Source organism: Sebastes umbrosus, chromosome 11 (assembly GCF_015220745.1).
Source record: "Sebastes umbrosus isolate fSebUmb1 chromosome 11, fSebUmb1.pri, whole genome shotgun sequence".
Taxonomy (NCBI): Eukaryota; Metazoa; Chordata; class Actinopteri; order Perciformes; family Sebastidae; genus Sebastes; species Sebastes umbrosus.
In genome coordinates this window covers 22,943,360-22,969,942 of record NC_051279.1, presented here as the reverse complement: position 1 = coordinate 22,969,942, position 26,583 = coordinate 22,943,360, and the positions used below count along the sequence as shown (strand labels likewise).

Genomic DNA, 26,583 nt, shown 5'->3' with positions numbered 1-26,583 from the left:
GCTGTTTTTCACTTTTCTTTTACATGATCTTACTGATTTGTTTTAATGCACTATTTAGGTTGTATTTTTTACATATATTTTAATAAACATTATTTTTTGCCTAGATGAATAGAATTAGCAGGTTACAGAAATATAAATAGTCACACTAAATACAATTAAAGGCACTTGTTAGGAAAAAGGCTATAATAATAGACTTGTTGACACTTTTCCCCAAAAATGTCTGTCTATAGCTGGCTACAAGCACATAATGCAAACCATAACAACATGTGAGTGAAGAACAATAAAGCTAATTCACTGATTTTCCAATCATGTACAATGTACAAGCCTCACATGTGCAGATCAGGTCCCAGAATTAAAAAAATACTGCATGAAACTGTTTCTGATGATACTTTAGACAGATGATCAGCAGTAAAGTGCTGTTTTTTAAGAATACTATGAGTGTAATTTAACAGGTTTTCTTTTGTATTAACAGTAAAGCACTGTTTTTAGCAATAACAGGTTAATACTGTTGAAATCCTGCTGTAAATTAACAGCAATTGTTTACAGTGTATCTATCTATAGTAGAGCACTCTGGTGGCTAAGACTACTAATACAAATTACGATATTTTTGGATAGCTTTTGAAGGCATCATCACAGGTTTCCAGGACACACTGATATATATATATATGGATGAGGATGTTTCTGCGCATGCGCCCTGTCAGGAGAGCGGAATCGTGGCTCCCTTTAGCATCCAGAGCTAGCGGGCTGCTGCTGGAGGAGGAACAACACGGTGTGGTGGAGGGAAGGAAGGCGTCCTGCGCACTGTAGGGCACAAATATATCGGCAAATATCCCCAGCTAATCCTTGAGCTAACCATTATCCCTCCATGCTGTCCGGGAAAAGAAGATAACGGTGATAATAAACCACTGCCACCTCAATTAGCCTACAAAGGCGCTGATAAAGGGGAACTGCGTTTCTGCGTGAGAAGAGGAGTCTTTACCTTTGTATCTGTTTGGGATATTGTGAATATATCTGCAGCCTCTTGTTAAAGAATGAGGTTACCTAGTAACAGACACTGTGCGATGGAAGGAGACGGGAAGAAGATGGACCAAGCTCCTCCGTTCAGAAACCCTTTTGTGCACGTCTTGAGATTCAGCCCTCTGGAGAAAGCAAAGGTAAGATTATAGATATTTTGCATGCTAAATAAACACATTTCTCTTGTGCAGCTGTGTTAACATGTTGCTGTAGTAGTTTGCAGCACAGTGGAGAGGCTGTCACCATCATTTAACTTGCATGTAGAGTCAGCTGAGCTAGTGTTAGCAGTGCTAACAGTAGCAGCAACATACATGTTGCTTTCTCTCTCCATCCTGTGTTGTTGTTGCTTTGCTGCTTTAATGATGCTGGGAAAAGGCTGAGGCTGGGTTTTTTTTTCTTTAAAAATTGACGTTTAGCTGCAGCAACTGTGCTATTTCAACAAGAGGATGTATAAAAGATGGAAATCAAACACCTCTTCTCACCTCTCAGGAATCTGCTAACAATCCACTTAGGAAAATAAAGCTATTGGAGCATGGCCGCCTGCACAGGATGGGCCTATAGCTTGTTGCTCTTTTTAACTGTGATCACCTATCAGAAACATCAGAGCATGTTGTGAGTGTGGGAGCTTTTATACCACGATTTGGTGTTTTTTTTTTACTAATGTGCCATTTATTGTATACACAGGTTGTGTGGCTTCCCTTTAATTCCTCCATAGCTTTGTTGGTTTGTCTCATTCAATCAGCAACAACACGTGTGTGGATGGTGGCAGAATGGGATGGGAAAATTATTAATTTTTCCCAAATTTAACGTTATAACTTAAATATTTTAGTTTCTGTTTCTGTTCTGTTTCAGTTGCATGATTAAATTTTTTCATTTTGCAGCATGGAGCAGATATGCAGCCCAGTTTATCCCTCATTGGTGCTGATAATCAGATTTAGAGCTTCCAGGCTTCTCTGCAAAAAGGTGTTAACTTGCATGTTACTTCATGCTTCCATACACTGTTTTTTATATTTTAGAGCTTTGCTTCAAAAACTATTACAATGTATGCTTGAGATGCTGCCTGTAGAGTCATAACAAGACAGATACTAGTTCTTATCAGATTGAAATTGCACTTAACAGTTACAATTGTGTTTTTTGTGCAAACATTTGTTTGCATTATGCATAGAAACCTCCACCCATCATGTTCATTCTTGTGAGCATTAGATTATCTTGCTCTTTCAAACTGGGGCTGCTTATATATTTGGAGGGACATGTGGGATCTGTGTAGTTCATCTCATATGAACTCTCTGAATATGGTGTGTGTGTGTGTGTGTGTGTGTTTACGTCAACCCTGAACCATGTGTTAGCATTAATCAGTGCATCGATTAATAGATTCTGGTTCAATGAAACCTACATTTCAGCAACATAGAGATTCAGATGAGGTTTGAGAGGATTTTCTTTTTTTATTTGTGTCCATGGGCTTAAGAAGCTGCGTCAATGTCTTGTGATGTTTGAGTACGTAGTTCATTCAATTCACAACAGAGAAAAGTAAAAATACTAACAAGTAAAATTAAAAATGGAAGCATGTATTCTAAAATAGTTTGAGATGAGTGCATTGTTGGTCATCCATAGCTCTAAGATAAACAAATACATAGCCTACATGTACTGTATTAAGTCTGCACAATATGGTATACTGTAAAGTATTTGTAAACATCGTGGAATTGGGACACATCTGTGGGATATTTTCAGTAACAGAGTTCAGCTTCAGTTTTATGAATGGCGTTACTCTGGCTTAGCAGGCATGAGCGAGTATCTTGTTACAAGTGACCTAGGGAGGCTCACACCCCTTTCTTTCCTTCTGGCTCATTTGACAGAGACTGAAGGGGAAAAAGGTAGAATGTCAAGTGGATCAAAGCCAAAGGAATAAACAAAGGCAGGTTTTCTGTTTTTTCATATAAGGAAATAAAATCAAGGAAGTTATCAGTGGAGCAATACACATATTACATTTATTTAGACAAATTGCAAAATATGCCCTGTGAAAGCTTGTTAACCACACTTTGTGATTTATAAGGGCAAGTTATAGTCACAATTGCAAAATGATGTTTGATTTTGATAACTTTGCCATGAATAAATTGACACATATTACACACAACTCCTTCATTCTCCCCTACAGTGGAATTTAATAAGTCATGTTCTTGGCAACAGAGCTTTTTCTTTTTCTTTTACGCATGCACATGTTGTAACTTTACATTAAAGAAGATTCTTGTAAACACTAGGCCTATGTGCTGAAGTAAAAGTGGGCCATGACATGATGGAAATGAGTTTCCTAGTTGTTCTGATGTAACTGAGGATAACGGTTTTCAGCATGTTGAGCTGGTGTGTCTCGCTTTCGCATCCGCAGCAACACGAGGAAGATACAATCTACCAGTTGACAGACAGATGAACCCACAGAGTCCTTTTATGGGTTCAAAGAGAAAAGCAACTGGTTGTATGTGCTTCTGTTCTATTGTAAAAATGACAGTGCTAAGAGACAGACTGTCACTGATTGGCATGAGATGAGGATTGTTTCACCAGTGTTACAATTACTGTAATGAAACCTATGCATGGAAGGTTTTGTTTTGTTTGTGTTGCAATTATTGGCCAGATGGATAATACAAGCAAGCAAACAAGCAAATCTGTTCTGGCTACATTATATTTGTAAAATCTTCCATATTGGCCACTATGAGGGATTACAGATTATAATAGGAACAGATGAGTTTTGTTGGATTAACCCATGCCATGAGATTATGCTTGGTGTTCGACCATAAAGCTACATACGACTACATAAAGCTTAGCCTATAGGCAGTGGCTAAATTAAATACCATCCTATTTGTAACAAGCCAAATTGGCACTATTGTTCACAGTGCAGGAGTCTGTGCAGTAGACCCTACAATTGAGAGGAGCTGGGGATTTCTTTGCTAATCTGTGACTTTTACTTCTTTTTTGTGACAGAGTGTTGCTGTCAAGAAAAGGGGGCATAGTAGTAACGTGGATATGTTCTCCTAATAGGCGCACATTTGTCAGTTGACCCAAATCTTGGAGCAACTTGCAGGTTCTCATTAGTAGGCTGTACTGTAATTCAGTAGCCTGACCTTTCAATCCATATAAAGATGCTCTTGCAGTTTTGCACCTTGATGAGCTAATGAATTGATCAACAGAGTTGATTAGTATGGACCTAATGTGAGAACACAGTGCAGTGTTTTTTGTTTCAGATTTTAGGTGTATCAGCAAACATTCCAGCCCTAATCTAGCCATAAAGCCTAGAAGTCGGTAATGTGTCAGAGGGCAAGCTGCTAATGTTAAAGTTGATTCAATTCCCAGTTTAGGTTAGACAAGCCTAATTTACATTCCTTGTGTGATTTTTATTGGGGAACTCCACAAAGACCTAAATCTGTTTTGATCCTGCCAAAGCCGTAATGAGTCAATAGCTTATTCCCACACTATCTATAGATCAGTATGTCTGTGTATTGGCATCCAAAACGGGCAAATGATGTGTTCCTCACATCATACATATTCTTCAGACAGAAGTTTAGGTTGAAAAAGGTTCAATAACTCTCAGTATAGTGTCAATAACACAGCATTGCTTGTCATTGAGACCTGAGGGTGTAGTTAAAGCAAAGCCTAAATAGAGTCTTACAGGAATGAGTCCTAAAACCAGGAAATTAGTTAACATTTTAGTACTTCTGGTCACCCCGTCTGGAAGTCAATGGGTTTTTAGTTAGATGCCTGAAATAAGGTCTTTGGTTAACACAAAGCTGAAGAGATTTTGTTTTGTTTTGTTCTACAATATAAAATACATCAATAAATACCCCACTCTTGGATTTTGAAGCCTTTATGTGTCTTAAAAAAAGGCAATTGCTAACAAGTGGCTAAATGAGACTACTAAACATCATCACGCCAACTCGTCCGTCTTTACTGCCTTGTTGCGTATACTCGAGCTCATGGGACCGTGGTGTAGTTCATTTATAGCTTAACGTTAGCTTTTTACTTCCGGCGATTGCATTTACACTTCAAAAACCATAAAAGTGGTGTTCATTTGTGGCGATTATCTTGCTGAACAAAACGTGTAAATATCATAAACGTGTGTTTGCCACAGAGCTTATTTCCTGCAGTATTCCAAAACCCAATGGAAAAATCCCATTGGATTTGGTTGGCCTACAAAAATTTGTCATCCCCGGAGCACTCCATTGGTCTCTACTATTTCTATTTTGATTTATTTTTCATCTTATAAGCCTTTCAAACTCATGGAAGTATTACTATTTTTCATCTTCTCACCGGTACCTGAAGCAAAACGTCCACACGTTTTTTTTGACACTGCTATTTTTGGCCTGAGTTCCAGCAAACAGTCTTTTGAGCCCCAGCCCGCAAAGTATGATCACTTTATGCAAAGACACTGTAAAATATTACAGATTTCACTAATGATTATTATTAAGTGTTCATTTTGTTTATATGCCCCACACAGTACAACCTTATCAATGAGTTTGAGAAACTAAAGACTGTGCTGCATATTCTCCTTGATCTTAAACACAGTCTGAGAAGGTGTGAAACTCTGCATCTGAATTTTGAAAACAGGAAGCTCATACACACGTCTCTACTGCCAATAAAAAAGGTTACAGTTCAATCTTTTTATCTGTTAGAGATTTTTTTCTCTGCTTTATTTAGCACAACTTCCTGTTTCAGTGTGGCTCTAGTCAAGAAAAGACCATACAACGTGATAGAAGGCACGGATTGTGGCCATGTTTGTGTGTTTGTCATCGTAAAAACATTTAGACCTATAGATCTGATCACGTAGTAAAAAGAAAAAAATTAGGATAAATAACTATCAGCTACATGATGGCTTCGAAAAAGCAAGTCCTTTTGTTTTGACAATGCGTTCAGAATTAAAGGATGCACCTTGAGTGTGAAACTGAAACGGATGCTTGTATCTACTTCACTGACCTTTGGTTGCACATTGATGGTTAAAGATGCAGACTGGTTTCGACCTGGCGGGATCTTCTTCATCAGTGCAGAGATAATAACAACGGACTGGTAACATCTGTTTCACGATTGACTGGTTGACTGGTTTACATCTTGTTAGTAATACCTAGAAATAGCTACACTCTCAACATGGAGTAGAGTTCTGCAGTTTTAGACTAGCCTGTGATTCTGATACCAAGAAGCCCAAGTTCATTTTGTACATTTACAGTATTGCTACAATTTAGGCCCTGCTACAATACAATTCCCAAGTTGCAGCGGTCCAGATAAATGTTTATTTTGTTTCCGCGTTCACTTTTAAGGCTGTGACAAGCCTTATTGCATGGATTTAAGATGCCTTATAATGCAATGCTGGAATTCACTCCAACTCCTAAAAAAAGCCTCTCTGCTTTTGTAGCATTGCTTTTATTTTAATTCCAAGTGACATTCATGCATTCTCATGCTTTGGGTCTGAATAAATCTTTTAACAAATGCATTATACAGTGGCTCTCTCACTGCATTCCTGGCAAGACCCCTTTTTATTATAAGGAAGAAAAGTACTTACTCAGTTGTTTGTTCTTTCTTGTGCAAAACTGTGTACTTCACATTTGTATAAAAGGAGAACTATGTGTGGTAGTCATGTATAATTAATTTAAGTATCTTTAGAGGGATCTTGGGAGGAAAGTAAACAGTTTAGAGGACTATGAAAAGAGAGAGAATCTAGCGTGGTGTGTCACTGCGATAACAGTGGCAGGAGTAGTATGTAATGTCACGTTGCAACTTCCTCACCCGAAACCCAACAAACCACATCTATAAAAAAAGTGTTACGATGAGAAAAACCCTCCAATTAGTGTCCAAAATGTGTTCACTGCTTATTGTCAGTAGTTTAACAAGCAGGCTTTAAATTGATTGATTTAAATGGACCGTACTGTCAGACAAGAACTCTCCTCAGATTAGATAGTGCAGATATGCTTCACGCTGCCCCGTAGTGGTTAGGATCAAGACCAATATTGACAGAAGATAAGCGCTGCTCTCAGGCAGTCATAAAAAGCTGTAAAGTATACAGTCACCATTTGACCCAGACAATACAGCTCCTTTCTTAGAGCATTTAAGTGTGAAGAACACATGCTAGAACATATGTAGCTTTTACATGATTAGGATATATACATATGAATAAGAGCCATATTGTGACCTGAGAGCAGACACCCTCGTCCGATTTTAAATTGTCTAGTACAGGCCATGCTGCAGGCCCGCTGCTCTCTGCACTGTGTAGGACCGGCGGCACATAAGGGGGGAAAAAAAGCCTCTTTCTCAGCTTCATTACATGTTGGAAGTTAAACTACATATGCATTTTTTTTTTCTCCACACCAGATGCTAATAGTTAATTGCTTCTCATAAGACGACGCCATCATTGTTTTTTGACGGGCTTTCCTTTTATAGTGCTTTCTCAAAGATGTAATAAAATCAGTTATGTTCTTGCGTAATGTCAGTCTGTTTTTAGAGTAAACTTTTGGTAAATTTGGTGATTTTTGGCTTTCACGGTTAAGACTTCACATTAAAAGGCATTCATTGTGAAGCCGATGTAAGTCAAACTGAGACTGTAACGGTAGAATGTGTACTGTTGGACATATTTCTTTAACGCTTTTCCTTTTCTCTTTTCCTCGATCTCTTCCAGATTGCATTAATGACAGTCACACTGTTCCCCATCCGTCTACTCATGGCTGCATTCATGATGCTGCTGGCTTGGCCTTTTGCCTTCCTGGCGTCAGTAGGGCGCTCGGAGACCACCGTCGAACCCCAGTGCCTCTGGAGGAGGTGAGTGCTTTGTTTTGCACTTGTGTGTGTGTCTGTTTGATGGTGAATTAAAACATTTTTTTATTTTGTATGCAATGGGCCACCTATCGATTAGTTAATTGATACATTAATTGTAACTATCTCTTTTCTAGTAGTCCTTTACACCTGCGATTGTATGAATGCAACTGTGACAAGGCAGATGAAATGTCTGACATGAGTTTTAGGTTAAAAGAAATCATCATATGATGTTACCTATCTCATTTTATTCTGAATAATTCTTGATAGTTCAGTTCGACCCTCTGTCTCAGTCTTGTGCTCCGTACTGCCTGATTGTGTAATAGTCTGTCCAACAAACTCCTACAGCAGCTACAGGTCTCCTCTTCTTAAATACTAAAAATACAACCTGAAAGGTTAATGAACATTCAGTTTGAGTAATGTCATATTCATACAGGAGACTTGGGTATGGATGATGCTTGTAATTTAAATGTATGGGTGGGTTGGTGAGAGAGGTCGAGAAAGAAGATTTATTTATTTTGTTTTTTTTAGACTGAGTCAAGGTCAAGTAGGGAGGAAAAAAGATAAGATAGTGGAATGCAGAGAAGACACAGGTGGGTACCAACCAAGATAGGGATAAGAGTAAGACTAGTTTAATACATTTACAAAATTATGTCCTGTTGGACAAAGAGCATGCGAACTACTCTTCAACGTCACTGAGTGAAATTATTTTTTTTTCTTTGCACATTTTTAAGTTATCAATCCCCCTTGAATCTTTTAAAACTTTCATATCAAAGTGTCTATTATCAGGCCTATTTTAGTGCCAATGCCAGCTACTTAATGGCATTCTTAGCAAATCCAAAGTCCTGGCCAGGATGTCGACTGGTCTAAAGTGATGACAGTTTAGCATGTGACTTAAGTTGACCACGAAGAAAGAGGAGCGTCCAGTTGGGTAGAGGCAGAACAGAGTCAACTACACTAATTCTACATATGCAGTGGAAAAAGTGCCTCACATGATGTTAACAGTGTTATTTCTCACTGATAATGATGTCTTTTTTTAACTCTTGTCACGACTCACTGACCCAATTTATTTGATACCACAAGTTTACTCTAAAACTACCCAGCATTAATCTTCTATTTCAACTATGTCATGTCATTGGGCATATGCATCTATTATACTATCTGGTGTTAGAGATTTTACCCCCCATCTGCAGTTTTAGAGTGACCCTCACACATGCACGATCTTGTTTCCAGACTGGTGGACATAATTCTGAAGAGCATCATGCGGGCCATGTGGTTTGCGGGTGGTTTCCATTGGATGACTGTGAAAGGGCGAAGGGCATTGCCTGCAGAAGCACCCATCCTCACCCTGGCACCCCACTCCTCTTACTTCGACGCCATCCCAGTCACGATGACAATGGCCTCAATTGTCATGAAGGCTGAGAGCAAGGACATACCTGTCTGGGGCAGTAAGTAACAAACGAATACAACTATCTATGACTATGACCCATATTGTGAGCGGGGCGAACAGGCGATCTAAGGACTCCAGTCTGAAAAGAAGTGATCTGATTCTTCATGACAGCATCACATAATCTATTTGACTGAAGTACAGAATCTCTCTATGCATAAGCACAGTTATTACCCAAACTTGTTCAGCCACATATTATGGGCTCCAGGGAAGGTTAAGTATATACAGTATTCCCCTTATGTTGTGATGTACCACTTTGTAAAGGGCAGGTCACACCAGTTTCTGTGATTTGTTGCTGCTGTATCAGTAAACAGAGGGGATTGCCCAATCTACATTGCAGAAATTCTTTGCAAGAGTTGAAGCCAACTACAGCTTGGCTAATGTTCAAATGTGTAAACACACGGAAAATACACATGCCTTGATGAAGAGGAAGCAGATGATATTTCCAAAAATATGAACACTGAGTTGTCAACTCTGACTCAGCAAGTTAATTTTGTAAATGATTATGACTTTTCAACCTTCTGCGGTTTTGTTACACGGTCCTAATGATGTTGCTAAAGTCATAAAAACCATTCATGACTTGAGGAAGCAGAAATCAAATGTACTTCTCTGGTTGAGTGATCACACTCAGACCGGGGAAGGAAAATATCTCAATATTAACTGAAAATACTTAATGCCATGGATCTAAGGATTCAAAGTTATCCTATCAGACATAATAGCCAAGGAATTCTTTTATTTTACATTATTGACAGAATGGTTAGCTGGCTAACGAGCCTCAATTTTGAACCTGAACCAGGGGTCCATGGGGACTGAAATCCTACCTGAACCTTAGAGTCTCTGTATGCTTTGTTTCAACCTGCATCTCTGACTCAGTTCCTACCAATCAATTAATGTTTAGTGCTGCAACAAATGATTATTTTCATAGTTGATTAATCTGTTGATTATTTTCTCGATTAATTGATTAGTTAATTGGTCTATAAAATGTCAGAAAATTGTTAAAAAATGTCAATCATTGTTTCCCAAAGTCCAAGATGACGTCCTCAATGTTTTGTTTTGTCCAGAACTCAAAGATATTCACTTAACTGTCATAGAGGAATAAAGAAACCAGAAAATATGCACGTTTAAGAAGCTGGAATCAGAGAATTTTTTTTTTTTTTTCTCTTAAAAAATTGCTAAAAAACCGACTAGTCCATTATCAAAGTAGTTGGTGGTTAATTTAATAGTTGACAACTAATCGATTAATTGTTGCAGCTCTAATAATGTTAGAGAAAATGGTATCGCAAATAAAATCATCCACTTGCCGTTGTTGCCATTAAATTGTTAAAGGAAGACTTTATTGTGACTTTATCATATCACCACCAAGGATCCCACCAAGCAGCAGGATCATTCAGATAGCTACCTGGACTTATTGTCGGTTCACATGCAGAGGTCAAGCAGGCCTTGTTCCGTTGCAGTCAGTACACACAGTAGTGTAACAGCAGATCCTATTAACTAGCCCACAAGTTCAGTTACCTGTCTAGTTGCCAATTTAAGCATTTGTTCGTATACCCCTGGCAGCAGCAGGACATGCAGTGAAAGGCCTAGGTGTGTGTTATTTTAACCTCCCTTTCTCCTCCTCCTGCTCTGCCAACTAAGGCAGTAATTGGCCTCTTTGTTACCTCCAGGCTGAGTGAAGCTTGCCAAGTTACTGCAGCCTTATCTTGCTTGTGTTGCAGGATTGAGACCATATTTGGACACTTTTACCCATAGGTCATCATTGTCAACATGATGTTTTTTGAAGAAACCTCAGTAGCATATGGATACATGGACATACTATAGATCTTACATTTTCAGGATTCATTTATAGTATTATTTTTGGTTAAAAGGTTATCCACCTGTGTGTCTGCTCATTTTTAGTTTGATTAGTCATGCTGGCCTCTCAGTAGGAACCAGGCACCAGTGCCTGGCCAAGCAAGTGGAATCCAGAATAAGCATTAAGACCTGATCAGCCACAGTGACGTGTGTAGAGTGTCTCTCAGGGTACCAGCTAGAGCCCTAATCCCTTCCTGTCGGCAGACAGCTCACAGTTGGAATCAATTTCTTCATGGGCTAACTCTCTTCTTTCTTCATTTTATGTTGTTCCCACTCTCCTTAACTTGTTGTGTTTCTCTCTCTCTCTGTTTGACTCTGTGTCTCAGGGCTTTTCTGTGTATTGATAAAGATGGGCTGGACAGGAAAAATGCTTCCATCATCTAAAAAAAAGTCTCTGCAAGTTTAACCTAGAATATTGAACCCAGTCTTTGTCAGATCACAGTTCCTCTTTCATTTCCTTATACATTTTTCCTCAGTAGTTCAGCTGTGTTGAATAGGTCTCAAATGCAGGAGACATCCTCAATCTTTGCCCTGCAAAATTGTACACTTTGCAGATATGTTTTAGTTGAGTTGTCCTCTCATAGTGCACTCACGTTGTGTTCATTGCATTACTCTGTCCGACCTTTCAAGAAGGTTGTCTTGCTCTAACACAATCAAGTGGCTATGGAAAGGAAGTGAAATTGACATGGTGTCACTCCCGTGAGAACATTTTTGTTAGGCTGTCACGTTGCTCTTCAGAAAAATAGAAGTTGTATAGTGGTGAGTGGACTGTTGTGTGTCACTTAGAAATCAAGTTTGTTGCAATGGTGCTGTCGTTATTTTTGTTATATTTTTGAGGCAAACACAGTTTGGCTTGGTGGTAACTTTTAATTAATATTACAATATAAATCACATTTTTGTAATGGATCAGTATCAATCATGATATTGATGTGTGTAAAAAGTTGATGATGTTGATGATGACTATGATGTTTCTAGCCCGTAATCAGAGAGGGAATCCCGACCTTTCGTGCATTTGTGATCAACATGTGAGACTCATTCAGACTTATGCAACCAGCATGTTCCTGTGTTAAGTAGAGAAGTTACATCATCTACTGTATATAATAGGACTTTTCCATTGGCACTTATGGCAGCGACGAGTCAAATCATGCCGCGCTGATTTGCATTTCCATTGCCAGTTTTAGCGCACAGAGCTGTGTCGCGCGGTGCCCGAGACCATCTCCGGAGTCTGGCCAAAGTGCGCCCGACCTGCCTCCAAGCAGGTTGCGGTGACGTCTTGCCGGCCGCGGCTAACCCGTGACGACCCTTCTTCTCCCCCTCAAACAAGCTTGTGTTGTGTGCGAGACTCAACTCTGTGCAGGAGACCAGAGAGACTTTTTTAAAAGTCTGTAAAGACGAGCTATGCTTTCTTCTCTTGCTGGCTTTTTCTTAGCCGGTACAGTGAAGTGTTTGTGCTACTGAATCAGATTGTTTTAAAGTCATGATCTGATGATCATAATGTTAATTTAAAAAATATGTACTGTTTGAGGAAATACAGACATGGCCTGTATTACCAGGTTAAGAGAAAATGTCTAAACCAACAAATGCAGATACAGATAATGCAGAGAAGCTTTAGTTGCGTAGCTGTCTAAAGAAATAAAAAAAAGAATAACAGTTTCTGTATTCATTTGCATTTTCTGTTCTCTGTTTCTGCTTTCTTGCTTCCAGCTTTGATTAAGTACATCAGGCCAGTGTTTGTATCGCGGTCCGACCAGGACTCCAGGAAGAAGACTGTGGAGGAGATCAAACGCAGAGCCCACTCTGGAGGGGAATGGCCTCAGGTAAACAGATGGAAACTCTGGTGCACACTTGTGTATGTGGTTGTGGACCACACATACACGTAACAGAACCTGATTTTAACATTAATGGACTTTATTTGGATTGTTTTACAACATGTATGCCAAACGGAGGACAATATCAAGCAGTTATCCATTTTTAACTATGATTTACTGAGGTATGGGGGGGCATACATACTGAGCATCTGACTTATAGCAACTTGCAATACGATGCAAGCGAATACAGTACACATAGTTATTCTTTGTACCATTCTGTTTAGGAAATGGTAACTGATTTTTGTAACCATCCCTTCTTTCCCCCCAGATAATGATTTTTCCCGAGGGAACATGCACCAATAGATCTTGCCTAATCACCTTTAAGCCAGGTAAAGCTCTTCCCCTCACCATTTTTCTTCTTATTCAGCTTTCCTCTCATTCTCTTCCTTTTGAAGTCACACTGCTAGCTTGCTATAACATGCACACAATATGTCATACTCAACCTAGTGAGCACTCATTTAAATTAAATCACCTATTGAATTATTGTCCAATTTAGCTTTAAGTGTGATGTGCGGTCTTAATCGTCGAGGAACTAAAGTCATTGCTGGCATTCCCAAGGTTTGAATTATGATGTGAAAGTTGAACCTGATATTTGCCTTGTGACTGATTTTCTGTAAGAAGAACATTTGCGATTAGATAGACGAATAACAAATAGGTATAGGGTTGGGCAATTGGCTGTATCTATGGCTGATGGGCTTTATTTGGCAGATGTTTGAATAACCAAATGAGTGGATTTACATTTCTGCATTGCTTTCACTGGTGTTTTTGACAGTAAAATTTCATTGTGTGCACTTTTTCAAACATGTTATTAATATTCTGATTTGTGTGCTCTTGTTCTTAACCCAATTTATTGTTAATGCAGATAAATCAAATTAAAATAAATATTTTTTTACTCTTGCAGGGGCATTCATTCCAGCTGTACCAGTGCAGCCTGTGGTGATTCGTTACCCTAATAAGCTGGTAAGATTGGTTATGGTTACATTAGTAACACACGCTTAATGGCACGGTTATTTGTAGGAAATCTCAGACACAATTTATTTTTACGCAGTCAATTAAATGATATCTGTTTGATATTGAAACTTAATATCAAACAGATAGGGGGTAGATTGTGTCTCCTTTTTTGCAGCTAAACTGTGTGATAAATTGCAAACATGATTGGTGTCACACAGGTTTCCCTCAAGAATAATCAGTAGCCCAACATCTGCTCACTGATCCCCATCAACAACCCATTCTATAGTGTGTTCTTTCATTTAGCAGATAGCCTATAATACAAACTAAACACTTCAGAGTACCAGGAGTACGTATCAGCCAGGTATCCCAACTGTATCAACATATGAGAGGTGCATGTTATGCAAAGTATAAAGTTAAAATTGTGGCAGTACTAGGAGATTACATTACATGAATGGTCTGCAGTACTAAAATGCTAGCACTCTGTGTTAGTTCTGTGAGGCATTTGCATGGGCCATATTGTGTGTGTGTCTGTATGTATACTATGCATGCCCTGTAGCCCGCTTGGCACCTCACCAGAGTCTCACTCAGTGGGTAGGTAAAGATCTTGCCGGTCACATGGTGGGAAGAATGATATTTCAGTTATATATAGTATCCACGAAGGAGAAAATGTTCCGAGTAATGCAGAAATATCAGCAAACTCAGCAGAATAATATAAGGTGCTGTGAGATCCTCCTTCAGTCAACACTTGGTGTCGTGGTCATATTGTGCATTTTTTTTAAGCCCTCAGGGTCTGGTTAGACAGCGATGTCGTTTAAATATGAGGATAGCGGTGCACATTGTCAGACTCGGTCCATCCTGGAAGGCATTCATAGTGTTGCACTCAGTTTTTTTTTCACATGAAATGTGACATAAATAGTTGTGTACCAAATGAAAAAAGGGTTAGAGAGAAAGAAAGTTCAAACCCTGGCTCCTTTCTCCGCTTCGCACAGCTGGCCAATCACGGCGTGATGTGGGTGTAAATGTCAGATTGTCTGTTTTGGAAAGTTAAAGAAATTGGCGGACACAAACAGTGGCTATTAGTAAATTGTCTGAATCTATGTTTAAAACCAATGGATACCTTGGGTTTTCTGGTTTCAAATGATACCAGTATCTTCAGTCTAGCTTTAAAACTGACGTGTTACTATTACGTTAACTTTGACAGCCCTAATGTAGATACAACTGGCCGTGTGCATATAGGACTCATGTGGTCACAGCAGCAGTTTTGAGTGACTGTATTGTTTTGTTTTATTTATGAAACATTAACATCTGTTTATTTTTTAATTTATGATTCAAACTTTACTTCCCATTGTGCTTCAAAACAGCCCATGGCAATAAGTATCAATAAAGCTTTTTACTGAGAAAGCAATTTGTCCTGTTCCAAGTTCTGGATGCTCAGATGATGCTGAGTTTGTCAACTAAACTCATTTGTGCCTGGCATTCCGTGTAGAACGACGGACTCTCGATTCAGCTACTGGCAGGCTAAAGAGGCTGATTTAGTTGAAGTTGTTTGAGTCGGGTTATGAGAAGAATTCAGTGAAGCGTGCAGAGCCACTTTCTGATAGCCTCACTGGGAATCTGGCTAATCATGATATGACTCAGAAGGCAAGTCCAAGGCATTGCTCAGGCTTGTTGTTAGCGAGGCTGTGGAAAAACCAACAGAGGACAGTGAGAGAAGGGATTTTTTGATGATCTTCTAAATCCAGCAGTCTCTTACTGAAGGAAGTAGTGCTTCGATGTTTATGCAATATTTGAGGCCTGTTGCATAAAAATCACAATGTTGCAAAACATGAGTGGTGCCAGTCCTTAAACTGTGGTTAGGTTATTGAAATCACATGGTTGACACATGTCTTAAGTATAAAAACAACCCTTTGCTAAATCACTGTGTTTACATGAACTTTCTTAACTCCAGTAACTCCCCACTTTTTGCAGTAACCTGATTTCAGAAATGTCCATGTAAACAGGAAAGCAGGTTTTCTAACCTGGTTAACACAAGTACATTTCTGTTTAGGAGACCTGAGCACTTAGCCATGTCAACCCAGAGCTGAGAGTTTAAATGTCCACATTTGTATTTAAAATAATCTCAAATTTAAATACCCTAAAAAATATGCCAAAAATGGTATAACATTTTTTTTGATAGTAGGTGGCTGAGGAATGTGGTTATGCAAACTGCATTTAAACCAGTGTATTTTGAGTAAGTGCATGGGAACTGATGTTGACCTTACTTAACCTGATCACACAATTATCTGATTTTTGGTGTGAAAATAAGCATGTAAGCTTTGCCTTCTTATTTAGTGCAAGAACAGCTGCAGGAAGGAAGTTAACAATTGATTGAAAACAATGCATTCTGGAAATATTACTATTATTATTTCAAACTATCTAGCTATGTCTTTGTGTCATGTACTTTTTACAGGACTCAATCACATGGACGTGGCAAGGGCCTGGAGCGTAAGTACACAATTTCTTCATTTCATATATGGTGTGCTTCAGTTTCTACCTGTTGCTGTTAAAATATAGTAGAACATGTATCTGCATTGTGGGGTTTTTTTTGGTGGTTTTTTAAGTAAAAGCAAAATTTTTCATAAATAAATAAATAAAGTAAGCTCAAGTTCAATACAGAAATGCTGAAACTTAATATTATGTAGTAATGCTGTTTTGTGATCTTCCAGACAACAATTATCACCAAAATTATATATAGATATGATATTATTATTATATTGTATTTAGATTAAATGACTAGCACTACTGACTACTGAATACAAATAGAATATGAATGAAAAAATAAAAAAGCTTTTTGTAGTGCTTATTGATAGTGTCTGTCTCTGTTCTTCTCAAGGAAATTAACTGTAGGGATATCTTCTTTTTTATGATTCTATGATTATATGAATGGATTACACACAAGGTTGACATTAATTACATTCTACAATTCAAGTGCCGGCTACTATTTTGGAAACGAACATTGTGGTCTGAACTAGAATCTCAGCAATGAGGTCTCAAATAGACTGGAAGCAGATTAGTTATGGCTGCAGGAAAGAGACTGCCCTTGTTATCGGTCTCTGTAGCTTCCTCAGAATACTATGTCCTCATCATTATGGTGGGTCTTTGAATGCAATTGGCTGTCTTCCCAGCTCAGCTGAGCAGAGCTATACATTGTTTGACTAAATCTCTAAAAGACACACACAGACTCTAACATACAGTATGCATATAGAGTAGTAGTAGAAGTGTCATTTCCTCACAAACATGTAAAAGTAAGTTTAAAAGTAATACCACATTTGTATTCATACCTGGATTGAGCTTAGACGCATCTTGTTCTTAAATTATTGAAAACATTAAAAAATACCTGCTCCCTCAAAACGCAGACTGGCCAATCCTAGCATAGCATAGCATCGGCCAGCTCCGACTAGGGTCCGACGGCTATCCGGCTCTGCTCAATAGACTCTCAGACTCCCAATCGTTTCAGATTTTCTTCATTTTCAGGCTGGTTTTGTGGATTGCGAGCTAGTCATGGTTAACCGTTGTCCTTGGGGCACGTATAATGGTGATACCCGTTACCCAGAGAGGTTGGAAGGAGATATAAGCTTCTAAAACGTTACATTTCTATGTAAAAACCTGTAGAGTTCACATTAGCAGAGTACATTAGCACATCATTAACTAGTGTTAGCACTATGCTACACACGCTACTGAAAGTATAAAGTATACATGATGCTTTTGCTTTACAATGATTGTAACAGTGAACAAAGACCTACCCGGATTTACAGGAACAGCGTTGTTCCTTAATTTCATCGTCTTCTGTCTTGATCGGTTATGCGGTGGTTCACTTTCGATCTGTAGGCTTTAGCTTCTATCTTTATTTTTTTTTAACCTGTTTCCACGGCTGAATCAGTTTGGCATCCTCCTAACAAACGCATATTGTAGACCTTTCTGTCTGCTTCTCTCTTTTTAATTTTTCCAAAAATTTGCTAATGTTTCTTCAGGGAGTGCAGCTAGTGACAGCTTGATGGAGTAGCAGTGGAGCTTAGCGAAGGGTGAATTATGCAAAACTTGAATCTAAATTGGCAGAAAAAAGTATTCTCTTGTCGTCCCTATGATTTATTGTATGATGGCAAAACATAATTGAAATTTCTGAAAAAAGTGAAGTGGTGCCTTTAAAATGGACTGTACTGTGTATTCTCAGTGTAAAATCATTTGCCCCATTGACATGGAAATGTGTCTTTATTTGTTTGTTGTTGTTGATGATGATGTCCTGTTATCATCCAGGTTTGAAATCTTGTGGCTGACACTCTGCCAGTTGCACAACGAGTTTGTGGTCGAGGTAAGCGTGAAATTGTCTCTCCATACTGCATCTCTTAATGTCCCTGTAGATCAAGCCATATTGACTCATGATGATCACTGCACTTGCAGCATTCCAAATTATTGAATGAATGCTATGTGACAGAAAGCCATCATTGATTTCATCATGCAACAGCACAGACACTACAAATGTGTTCTCCTTTCTGTGTTTTATGCATTTTTTTTTAATTCCATGCAGGGAAATACATGTTTTTTTTCATTTGTCCTAAATAAATGAAATGTATGTTTTTTGTAAATATAAAAAACTTATAATTTAATGTCTATACAATAATAGAATATCTTGTGATGTTTGAGATTTGGCTAATTCATAATTACCATCTCTCTCTCTCTCTCTGCGCAGTTCCTTCCCATCTACACACCCTCAGAGGAGGAGAAAAAGAACCCTGCCCTCTTTGCTACCAACGTGAGACGTATCCTGGCCAAGTGAGTTCAGTGTTCACATGATTTGTGGCAGTTCATCCTTTGAATGTACAAAAAGCAAAGTGGAACCAAAATTAATGAGGTATCCAGTAATAACTCTCAACAGCTCACTTATAGACAACAAACAACAACATACATTACTTTTATTTTGTCTTGTCTCGAGCAGTTAGACACAGCGCTCCATCACTCTATGGCTTTGGCCTGAAAGGGGTGACTAGGTTTTAAAGGGAGATACAAATGATTTACTGTTTCATGATTTAATGCATGAGCATTAATCACGTGAAAGATCACAAACGTCATCCTGCATTGAGTTAACACCTGAACCGTTATTCACATTCTGTACCACCCAACATCGCTGTACATGTAAACCATCTTATGCAGTGCTCAGGTTGCATAGGCTATACTTACTACCTGTGTTACCGTTCACTCCCACACTTTGCGCTTCACTACTTGAAGCAGCAAGGGATGGGAAATGTACGTTCTACAGATGGACAAAGAAAAAAAACTACACACGTTGTTCTCAACATCAAAGTAGCCATATTGGCTACTACATTGACCTTCACGAGCCTTCAGCGAAGTTTGTATTGATTTGCAACACACTGATGTCCCGTCATTGTCTCCTGTGTGCCATGCTCAGAGCCCTGGGGGTACCCATCACAGACTATTCATTTGAAGACTGCCAGCTGGCCATGGCAGAAGGCCAGCTCAGGCTGCCAGTCGACACCTGCCTGCTGGAGTTTGCCAAGCTCGTCAGGAGACTGGGGTGAGTAACTCAAACCTTCCAATGCAACGCTCACATCAAAGAGAACCAAGTGAGGGGCAGGGGGGGTGAGACAGGGGCAGAATACTCACCAAGCACCACAGGGACCCCGGATTCAATATCTGGCAGTGGATTCCAGCAAACGCAACTGGTCGTGTGCACAGGTGGTGAAGGCAGTTTGTGGTTTGTGTCCTTGTCGCTTGGCGCTATTGACTTCCACTGGTTGGTCAGGTGCCTGCACAATATGGTATCTAGAGGGGGGGATAGTGTCATCGCCACACATGGTTTCGGTTTCCTGGTGAAACTCCTCTCTGGCAGGTGAAAAGAAGCACCTGGCAGCAATATGTGTGTTGGTGGAGGCACATGACTGTCTACTCTCTCCCCAGTCCAACAGTTGGCAGTGATAAGGACCACTGATGGTGCAAGGTGGAGGGATAGAAAATGGGAGGAAATGGTGTGGACAAAATACCTCAAACAGTTCAACAAAATGCATCTAAAGCATCTAAAATGATTGGATCACCGTTACCACAGTTACAGGACATTTACACCACTCGCTGCAGGAAGAAAGCACTTTGAATCACGCAGGACACAAGTCATCCAGCATATACACTTTTCTCTCATCTCCCTTCAGGGAAGCGCTTACAGAGCATTAGAGCTCAGACCTCTTGCCTCAGAGGACAGTTTTTACCCTCAGGCGGTCAGACTACTGAACAGTAGCACTAAATGAATGCTGTGGATTGTTTTATGGATGTTTTAGGTTGTTTCATAATTTTATTCTCAGGTATTGTCTTATTTATTGTAGTATTTATCAACTGTACTATTTATATTTTATAATATTAATAGATTTTAAGGGCTGAGAGAGAGCCAGGGTAAAATGCATTTCATTGCATTTCACTGTACATTGTACTTTTAAATGCATTTGACAAATAAACTTGAAACCTTGAAATGCAGCCCAAGAGACTACAGTTTAAAAAAATATCAGTGGAATTCATACAACTCCATGGTTTAGTCTTGAAAAAATGACACAGAAACAGTGTCCCCTGTTGTACTGACTGTATCGTTTTGACTGTTTTTTTTTCTCTTTTGATTGTGGCTATTCTCCATTTCCTTGTTCGCACAATGGCCAAGTTAATAAATAACATACAGTTCATTCCCCCTCGCTGTCTCAGGCAGAAACCCCGGAACACGGAGAAGGTTCTGCAGGATTATGGGAACAGAGCCAGGAAGCTGGAAGGTCAGAAGCTGGACTTGGATGACTTTGCTCAGTTCCTCGACGTGCCAGTTTCAGAGATGCTGCGAGACATGTTCTCTCTTTTTGATGAGGTAAAAGAAACGCTTTTTTTCATTCACTACCATGATAGCTCTACTGTCTTCCTCAGTGTCCCCACTACCAAATAACTCGCATTGTGTCTCTTACTTCATTATGACTCACATTATGTCACACTTGCATTCACTGCAAATATAGAAATGCAATACAACTATGTAGTTACTATAAATAACTTGGAGATGTGATATGAATTTAGTAAGCCAGTCAGTTGACAAAGTGCTTCTATTAAAAACACAGTTAAGACTGGAGGCTGGATTGGATCTGGCTGGACCAGATGCTTTTTGGAAACTAATCACGGCACCTTGCTCTTCATTCGGGGATACATTTGCAGTATACTACCCAAACAAATAATACAGGTTTTATTGCAGCAATGTGTTCATGACCAAAACAACAATCACCCGCAGCTACTTCTGTGAAATAAATAAATAAGTAGCCTCGCTCACATCCTCTGTCTTCATCTTTCGTTGTTTTTTTCTTCTCGTTTTTCCCAGCGTGAAGATAACTGCATGGATATCAGAGAATACGTGATAGCCTTATCTGTCGTATGCAGACCTGCCAAAACTCTGGAAACGATGAAATTGGCCTTCAAGGTATGTTCTGTTTCAAGCTCTACGCTTATCTAACCACTAGGCAGAATAGAGTTCTCTGCGCTTGCTTAGGATCAGCGTGACATTTGCTCCCTTAAAATGCCACTCACTGTAGGTTGTCTTGTGTTTTGCATAACAGAGTAATGAAATAGTTCTAGCTTACTGACACATGTTTACACGTTTTGTTCCCCCCCCACCCCCATGTTCTTGCTCAGATCTGCATTTCTTAACAGACGAGAAGTGCATTTGTGGGTTATCATTGCAACTGATCTGTTGGTGTGACTGCACGGAAACCAAATTCTGAGTCATCGTCATGTTTTTACTTGAATTGGTTTTCATTGTTCTGAAAGTTGAGCAACCTCTGTGACCTTGTATGGGCTCATGAAACCCATACAAATGTTTTATTTAGAATACCATCAATTATTTCAGAAAAGGGGAACCCACTTAAAGAACTATTTAACTGGCTCCTAATCTGACAACCCTGTCAGAGGGGAGTCAAAGAGATAACACCTGCATTTCTCCCCCGTTGTATCTTTTCCAGATGTTTGAGGCAGAGGAGGACGGGGCCATCACAGAGATGGAGTTGGCAGTTATTCTGAAGACAGCTTTAGGGGTGACCCACCTCAGCGTGTCACGTCTGTTTACCGCCATCGATCCCAAAGACACAGGGAAGATCACGTTTGGTAAGAGGCCGAATAGAATAAACCATCTCTGGTCAGTAATTGACCTAAATATTTTTTTGATATTTGCATGGTCATCAAAGCAGTAGTCTTTTTTTCCTGGCTTTTTTTTTTTCCCTCTCATGAGGAGCAGTAGATTCAACAACCAGGCCATTTTTTTTAGGCCTTCTGTCTCATGTTGTCTTTGTCTCTGGCGCCCTCCTGTGGTCTTTCCACAGATAAGTTCAGATGCTTTATGGAGCAGCACCCAGACTTTGCTGAGGACTACCTGTACACAGAAAACGCAGGCCTCCACAGCGGCCCCTGCCACGGTCACCAAACGAAGCCCGGCCTGACTCTCCGGAACCTGCAAGGCACTGCCACCACCAAAACAACTAACGGTATCTGCCCCGACTTCAGCCCCAAAGACCACGACGGCACAATAGATGGACTTTTCAAAAAACACAACTAAAAGGGTTTAAAAAATGTAGTGGGAGATAACTGACACCTCTCCTGGTGAGAGGGTGTTGTGTGTGTGGGGGGAGGGGCGGAGGGTAGTTGTTTGTTAGAAACTTGTTTGAACAGTAAGGGACTACATTTCAGTGACCACAACTACAAAAATGAAAAAGTTTGCCGTACCCTTTTTTTATTAGTATTGTGTCCATGCAATTTCTGAGGTTATTTTCAGCCGGGTAACAGTTTTATTTTGTTATAAATTCCTTTTATTTAATTTTTTTTCATAGCAAAGATCGTCAACATGCTAAACAATGGCGGTTTCCGATACAATGCTTGAATACCTGAAGGGCAAGCACTTATCCAAATTCCTGGGGGCAAATGTTAATTTTCTTTTTTCCTTTTCCCTCCAACATAGTGCTAACTGTGCATGTTTTCAACATGAGGGAAGCAAGAAAAAGCCCTGGAAAAGTGAAGTTTTTAGCGAGATCATTGTCGGATTCTCTTTTATTTGTAACTTGTATCTGTTTCCTCTCTTTAATGGTAGCTGCCTTTTTAACTGAAAGTGCAGAATTGCATGGGCTCATGTTATTTTGAGCAGGATTATTTATCTAAAGAAGGGGAGGCCTGAGGCTACCGGTGACAATTGGTGAGCTACAGTAGCCACATTCGAGGTGAACTCCGGTCTCTATGAGTTGACGGTCATAATTGCTATGAGCCTGTTACATATACAGTGATATATTTGATTTAGCTCAGGGTTCAGTGACAAAAATGAAAAATTTAACTTGTATGATGTCATCATTTTTGGCGCTCACTGGGTTATGTGCATGTCTTTTATGTCTTACGACATCAGTACTCTTCTGCCCAGGCATTCCTCATTCACATTGACTTCAGATTTATTTCAGGTTGGCAAATTCAAGTGTCTTTTTTTATTATTGAAATTACACAACGTGGACCAAAAATGCATTGGGTGATGTTATGTCACCCGTCATGTTTTTACTTTCCTTTTCAGTCGGTGGTGTAATGGCAGTAAGGGGGGGAATTTACAATGTGTGGCCATTGAAAGCACATTCAGTTAGGTGGCTTTGTTGGGTATTCTAAAGGCAAGGTCATACTACTTCCCTTTCTGTCTTACACTGCTACAATTTTATTCATTCCTACCATTTTCACAGCATACCCTCAGTCTGTCTGAAACTCCTACTGTTCCGGTGTTAAACAATGTAATATTTAAACATTGGCCCCTTAGTCAACTGTTATTATTCACTATTGGAGTCATGTTTTAAAGGAGATCCAAGCACCTTTTGCATCCAATCACATTCGAGGGACCAGTTTGGAATTGGAAAATATCCACCTATGGTAATATTTATGCCTTGTTTGTTTTTGTTTTTAATGTTGGTCTAATTGGCACACACATATTTGTCACTGAATGTGATTTAATTACTTCTTAGTGCACTGACATGCAGCTTGTGGCCATACAATGTGTTTTTTAATCACAGGCCCGGTGGGCTTATGCTTTATTATTACTATTTAAGATTATACATTTTACCTTAAATCAGGCAAATAGTGGAGCTGTTCATTAGTCTTTGGTCTTTAAATTATTCATATTTTAGGACACCGTTACCTTGATTGATACTGGAAGTAAAAGTTGTATTAAGACTATTTGCCCAGTATTTTATGTTATTGTTTTGTCTGATTTTTAATTCAAGAAATGATCTGAAATTACAATCAAATTTTGGATGTATTGGCAAAAAAAATCACACATAATGATGCTCATTTCAATCATTTGCCAACAATTAATTGGCTGTTTTCATCTTCTTTCTTACTCTGGAAATAAGTAAATACATTAAGTAGTTAATAAATAAATATTTAAACAACAGAAACACAAAATGAAAATTAGATTATGCTGCAACTTCTCTCAAAATGTGCAGTGCTTTACATCATGTAATTTTATAGCACTACTAATTGTTAAAGGGAATACCTCTTGTGAGCAGATGAGATGAAATGCATTAGAATCTGTTAGTAGCCAGTTATACTCGGGATCTGTGCATTCATGGTTTGATTCTGTTGACTCTCTGTACATGGATATCACATAATAATTTACAACATACCTGTTTTTTTCTATACGTTCATCGTGTCGGTGAGCCTCACATTCCCATCCCATTCATAACCACGCATACTGTACATGCATCCCCATTACGGCTTTCGGTGAAGCAATAGTTCACATCTCTCAAGCCTTCTCAAGATGTATGCTTTTGAAGAGTTCTGATATGTATTTTGAATATTCCAAATGCAGGACATTTTGTGAATTTTTGATATACGTATATGAATGATTTTTATTTTCACTGCCATGACGAAAGATCTGTGATCTTCTCTCCTCTGCAGATTGTATTGATGGTGAAAAATGAGCCACATTTTTTGTTTTCCTTTGTATAATACCGCAATTGTTTTGTGCTGTATTCCTCCTACACAGTGTAAAATTTTATTGTTGTTATATTATTACTATTATCGCTGAGTTGACTGCTTAGAAACAAAAATGCAGATTTCTTATGGAAGCCGATAGCCTTGAATCTATAGAATTTTTATCCTAAAAAAAAAAAGAGAATGTATAGACAATCTTGTCACAATCAGAAGCTACTCAAAGCGCTGATCTCCAGTGGACATTTTACGAAGAAATCATGGTTTTCAAATGTACACTTTTTATCCTGTTTGAACCCTCTCTCCATTGACTTTTTTATGTTTCATGTTTAAGGCATGCGGGTTGAAATAAGCAAAGTGTGTGCAAGTGCGTCGGGCCTTGAGGTGATATCTGCCACCACATGACGGGCCGCATCACACAAACACTCCAGACTGTACGCACATAACATATTAAGTCACAATCTTTTAGTATTCCCCACTTTGTCCTTTTTAAATTATACGTATTTGTGCTTGCACTTTAGATTCTTTTCTTTCTTTTTTTTTTTAAAAGAAATATCACATTGCCGTAAAGCATGTTAAGTTTGTAGGTTACAGTATTGTAGCTCAATTTTGTTAATATGAATATGTTTTGCATTCATATATTAGCTGCAATAATGGGAGCAGAGAGGAAATTAGGGATCACAGATTAAAGGAAGCTGTACCTTGTCCCACATTTGTTTTTGTACTGTAAGAAAGAGCTCAGTTAGTTTAAACATCTAAAACACTTTTTCGACCTGCTTTTCTGCCTTGTCTCAGGATTGTGGAAATTTTGTAGCTTGAAAGGACTTTGTAAACTTGTAGGACTCGGCTACAGCGTTCTGATTTGAATGACTAAAAACTGCACCGTGGAATGAATAAGTATTAAATGTACTCCTAAGTGATGTGATTTTACAGCAGGTGGTTAATTATACAATTCACTGAGGGAAACCATACTGTTTTTTGTACATAGGTGGATAATCTGAATGTGAATTTCAACTGATTGATTTTCAAGACCTGACCCAGAATGAAATGTATTGAGCCACAGAGACACCCTCATGCAGCTTTCTTTGTTTACTTTAAACCGAAATGTCCATGTGAAGGTCTAAAGGATGATATTATATTTCATCAGCAAGTCAAATATGTACATTTATATAAATATATATTCAATATTTACATTCAGAACAACGGCGTTGGGGCTGTATGAAAATACTGGGTCCATTTCTTTTCACACTTGTTTCACTTCCCTTTATTTCAAATACCTCCGTAGAGGTGACACTCATTTTTGTACTTGTTATCAATCTGACAAAATGTAAACCTGCAAGAGATAAACCTGTATTTATGCTACTGCTGCCTGCTTCCAGTTTGTCCAGCAGCTGAGCCTAAGACGAAAGACTTGTGTACTCTGACAGGAGCGATAGTGTCTTTCTGATGGCTCACTGTCTGCGGACCAAGAAACTGAACATTCTGTTTTCTCTGTCGCATTACTTCCTGTCTTTTTCTATACTCAACAGGTTTTATTTTATTAATGCATTTTGATGATGAAGAGTCATTACTGCAAGCTACTTTGAATTTGTCTGTTCAGGACTGCTATGATATAACTTGTTAATGTGACTCTTGGATTGAATTAAAAAATGAAATGTTAACACA

The 26,583-nt window shown here is 38.9% G+C and overlaps 1 protein-coding gene across 1 annotated transcript; it reads left to right on the top strand.

Annotated features, from left to right (window-relative positions):
* Positions 1-686: 686 nt before the first annotated feature.
* Positions 687-26,583, top strand: LOC119497190 (lysophosphatidylcholine acyltransferase 1). Its single transcript, XM_037785127.1, has 14 exons — positions 687-1,154; positions 7,661-7,800; positions 9,028-9,242; positions 12,797-12,909; positions 13,229-13,289; positions 13,862-13,920; positions 16,361-16,395; positions 18,205-18,259; positions 18,638-18,720; positions 19,355-19,480; positions 20,647-20,800; positions 21,296-21,394; positions 21,933-22,074; positions 22,290-26,583. Exons 1-14 carry the CDS (start codon positions 1,032-1,034, stop codon positions 22,520-22,522), a joined length of 1,638 nt encoding a protein of 545 aa, XP_037641055.1. The 5' UTR covers positions 687-1,031; the 3' UTR covers positions 22,523-26,583.

What these genes read in the sequence shown, in the direction of transcription:
- LOC119497190 (XM_037785127.1), top strand. Translation starts at nt 1,032, where the DNA reads ATGAGGTTACCTAGTAACAGACACTGTGCGATGGAAGGAGACGGGAAG. An exon ending in ACGTGGCAAGGGCCTGGAGC is followed by an intron (nt 16,396 to 18,204) that starts GTAAGTACACAA and finishes GTTATCATCCAG; the next exon opens with GTTTGAAATCTTGTGGCTGA. An exon ending in CACAGGGAAGATCACGTTTG is followed by an intron (nt 22,075 to 22,289) that starts GTAAGAGGCCGA and finishes GTCTTTCCACAG; the next exon opens with ATAAGTTCAGATGCTTTATG.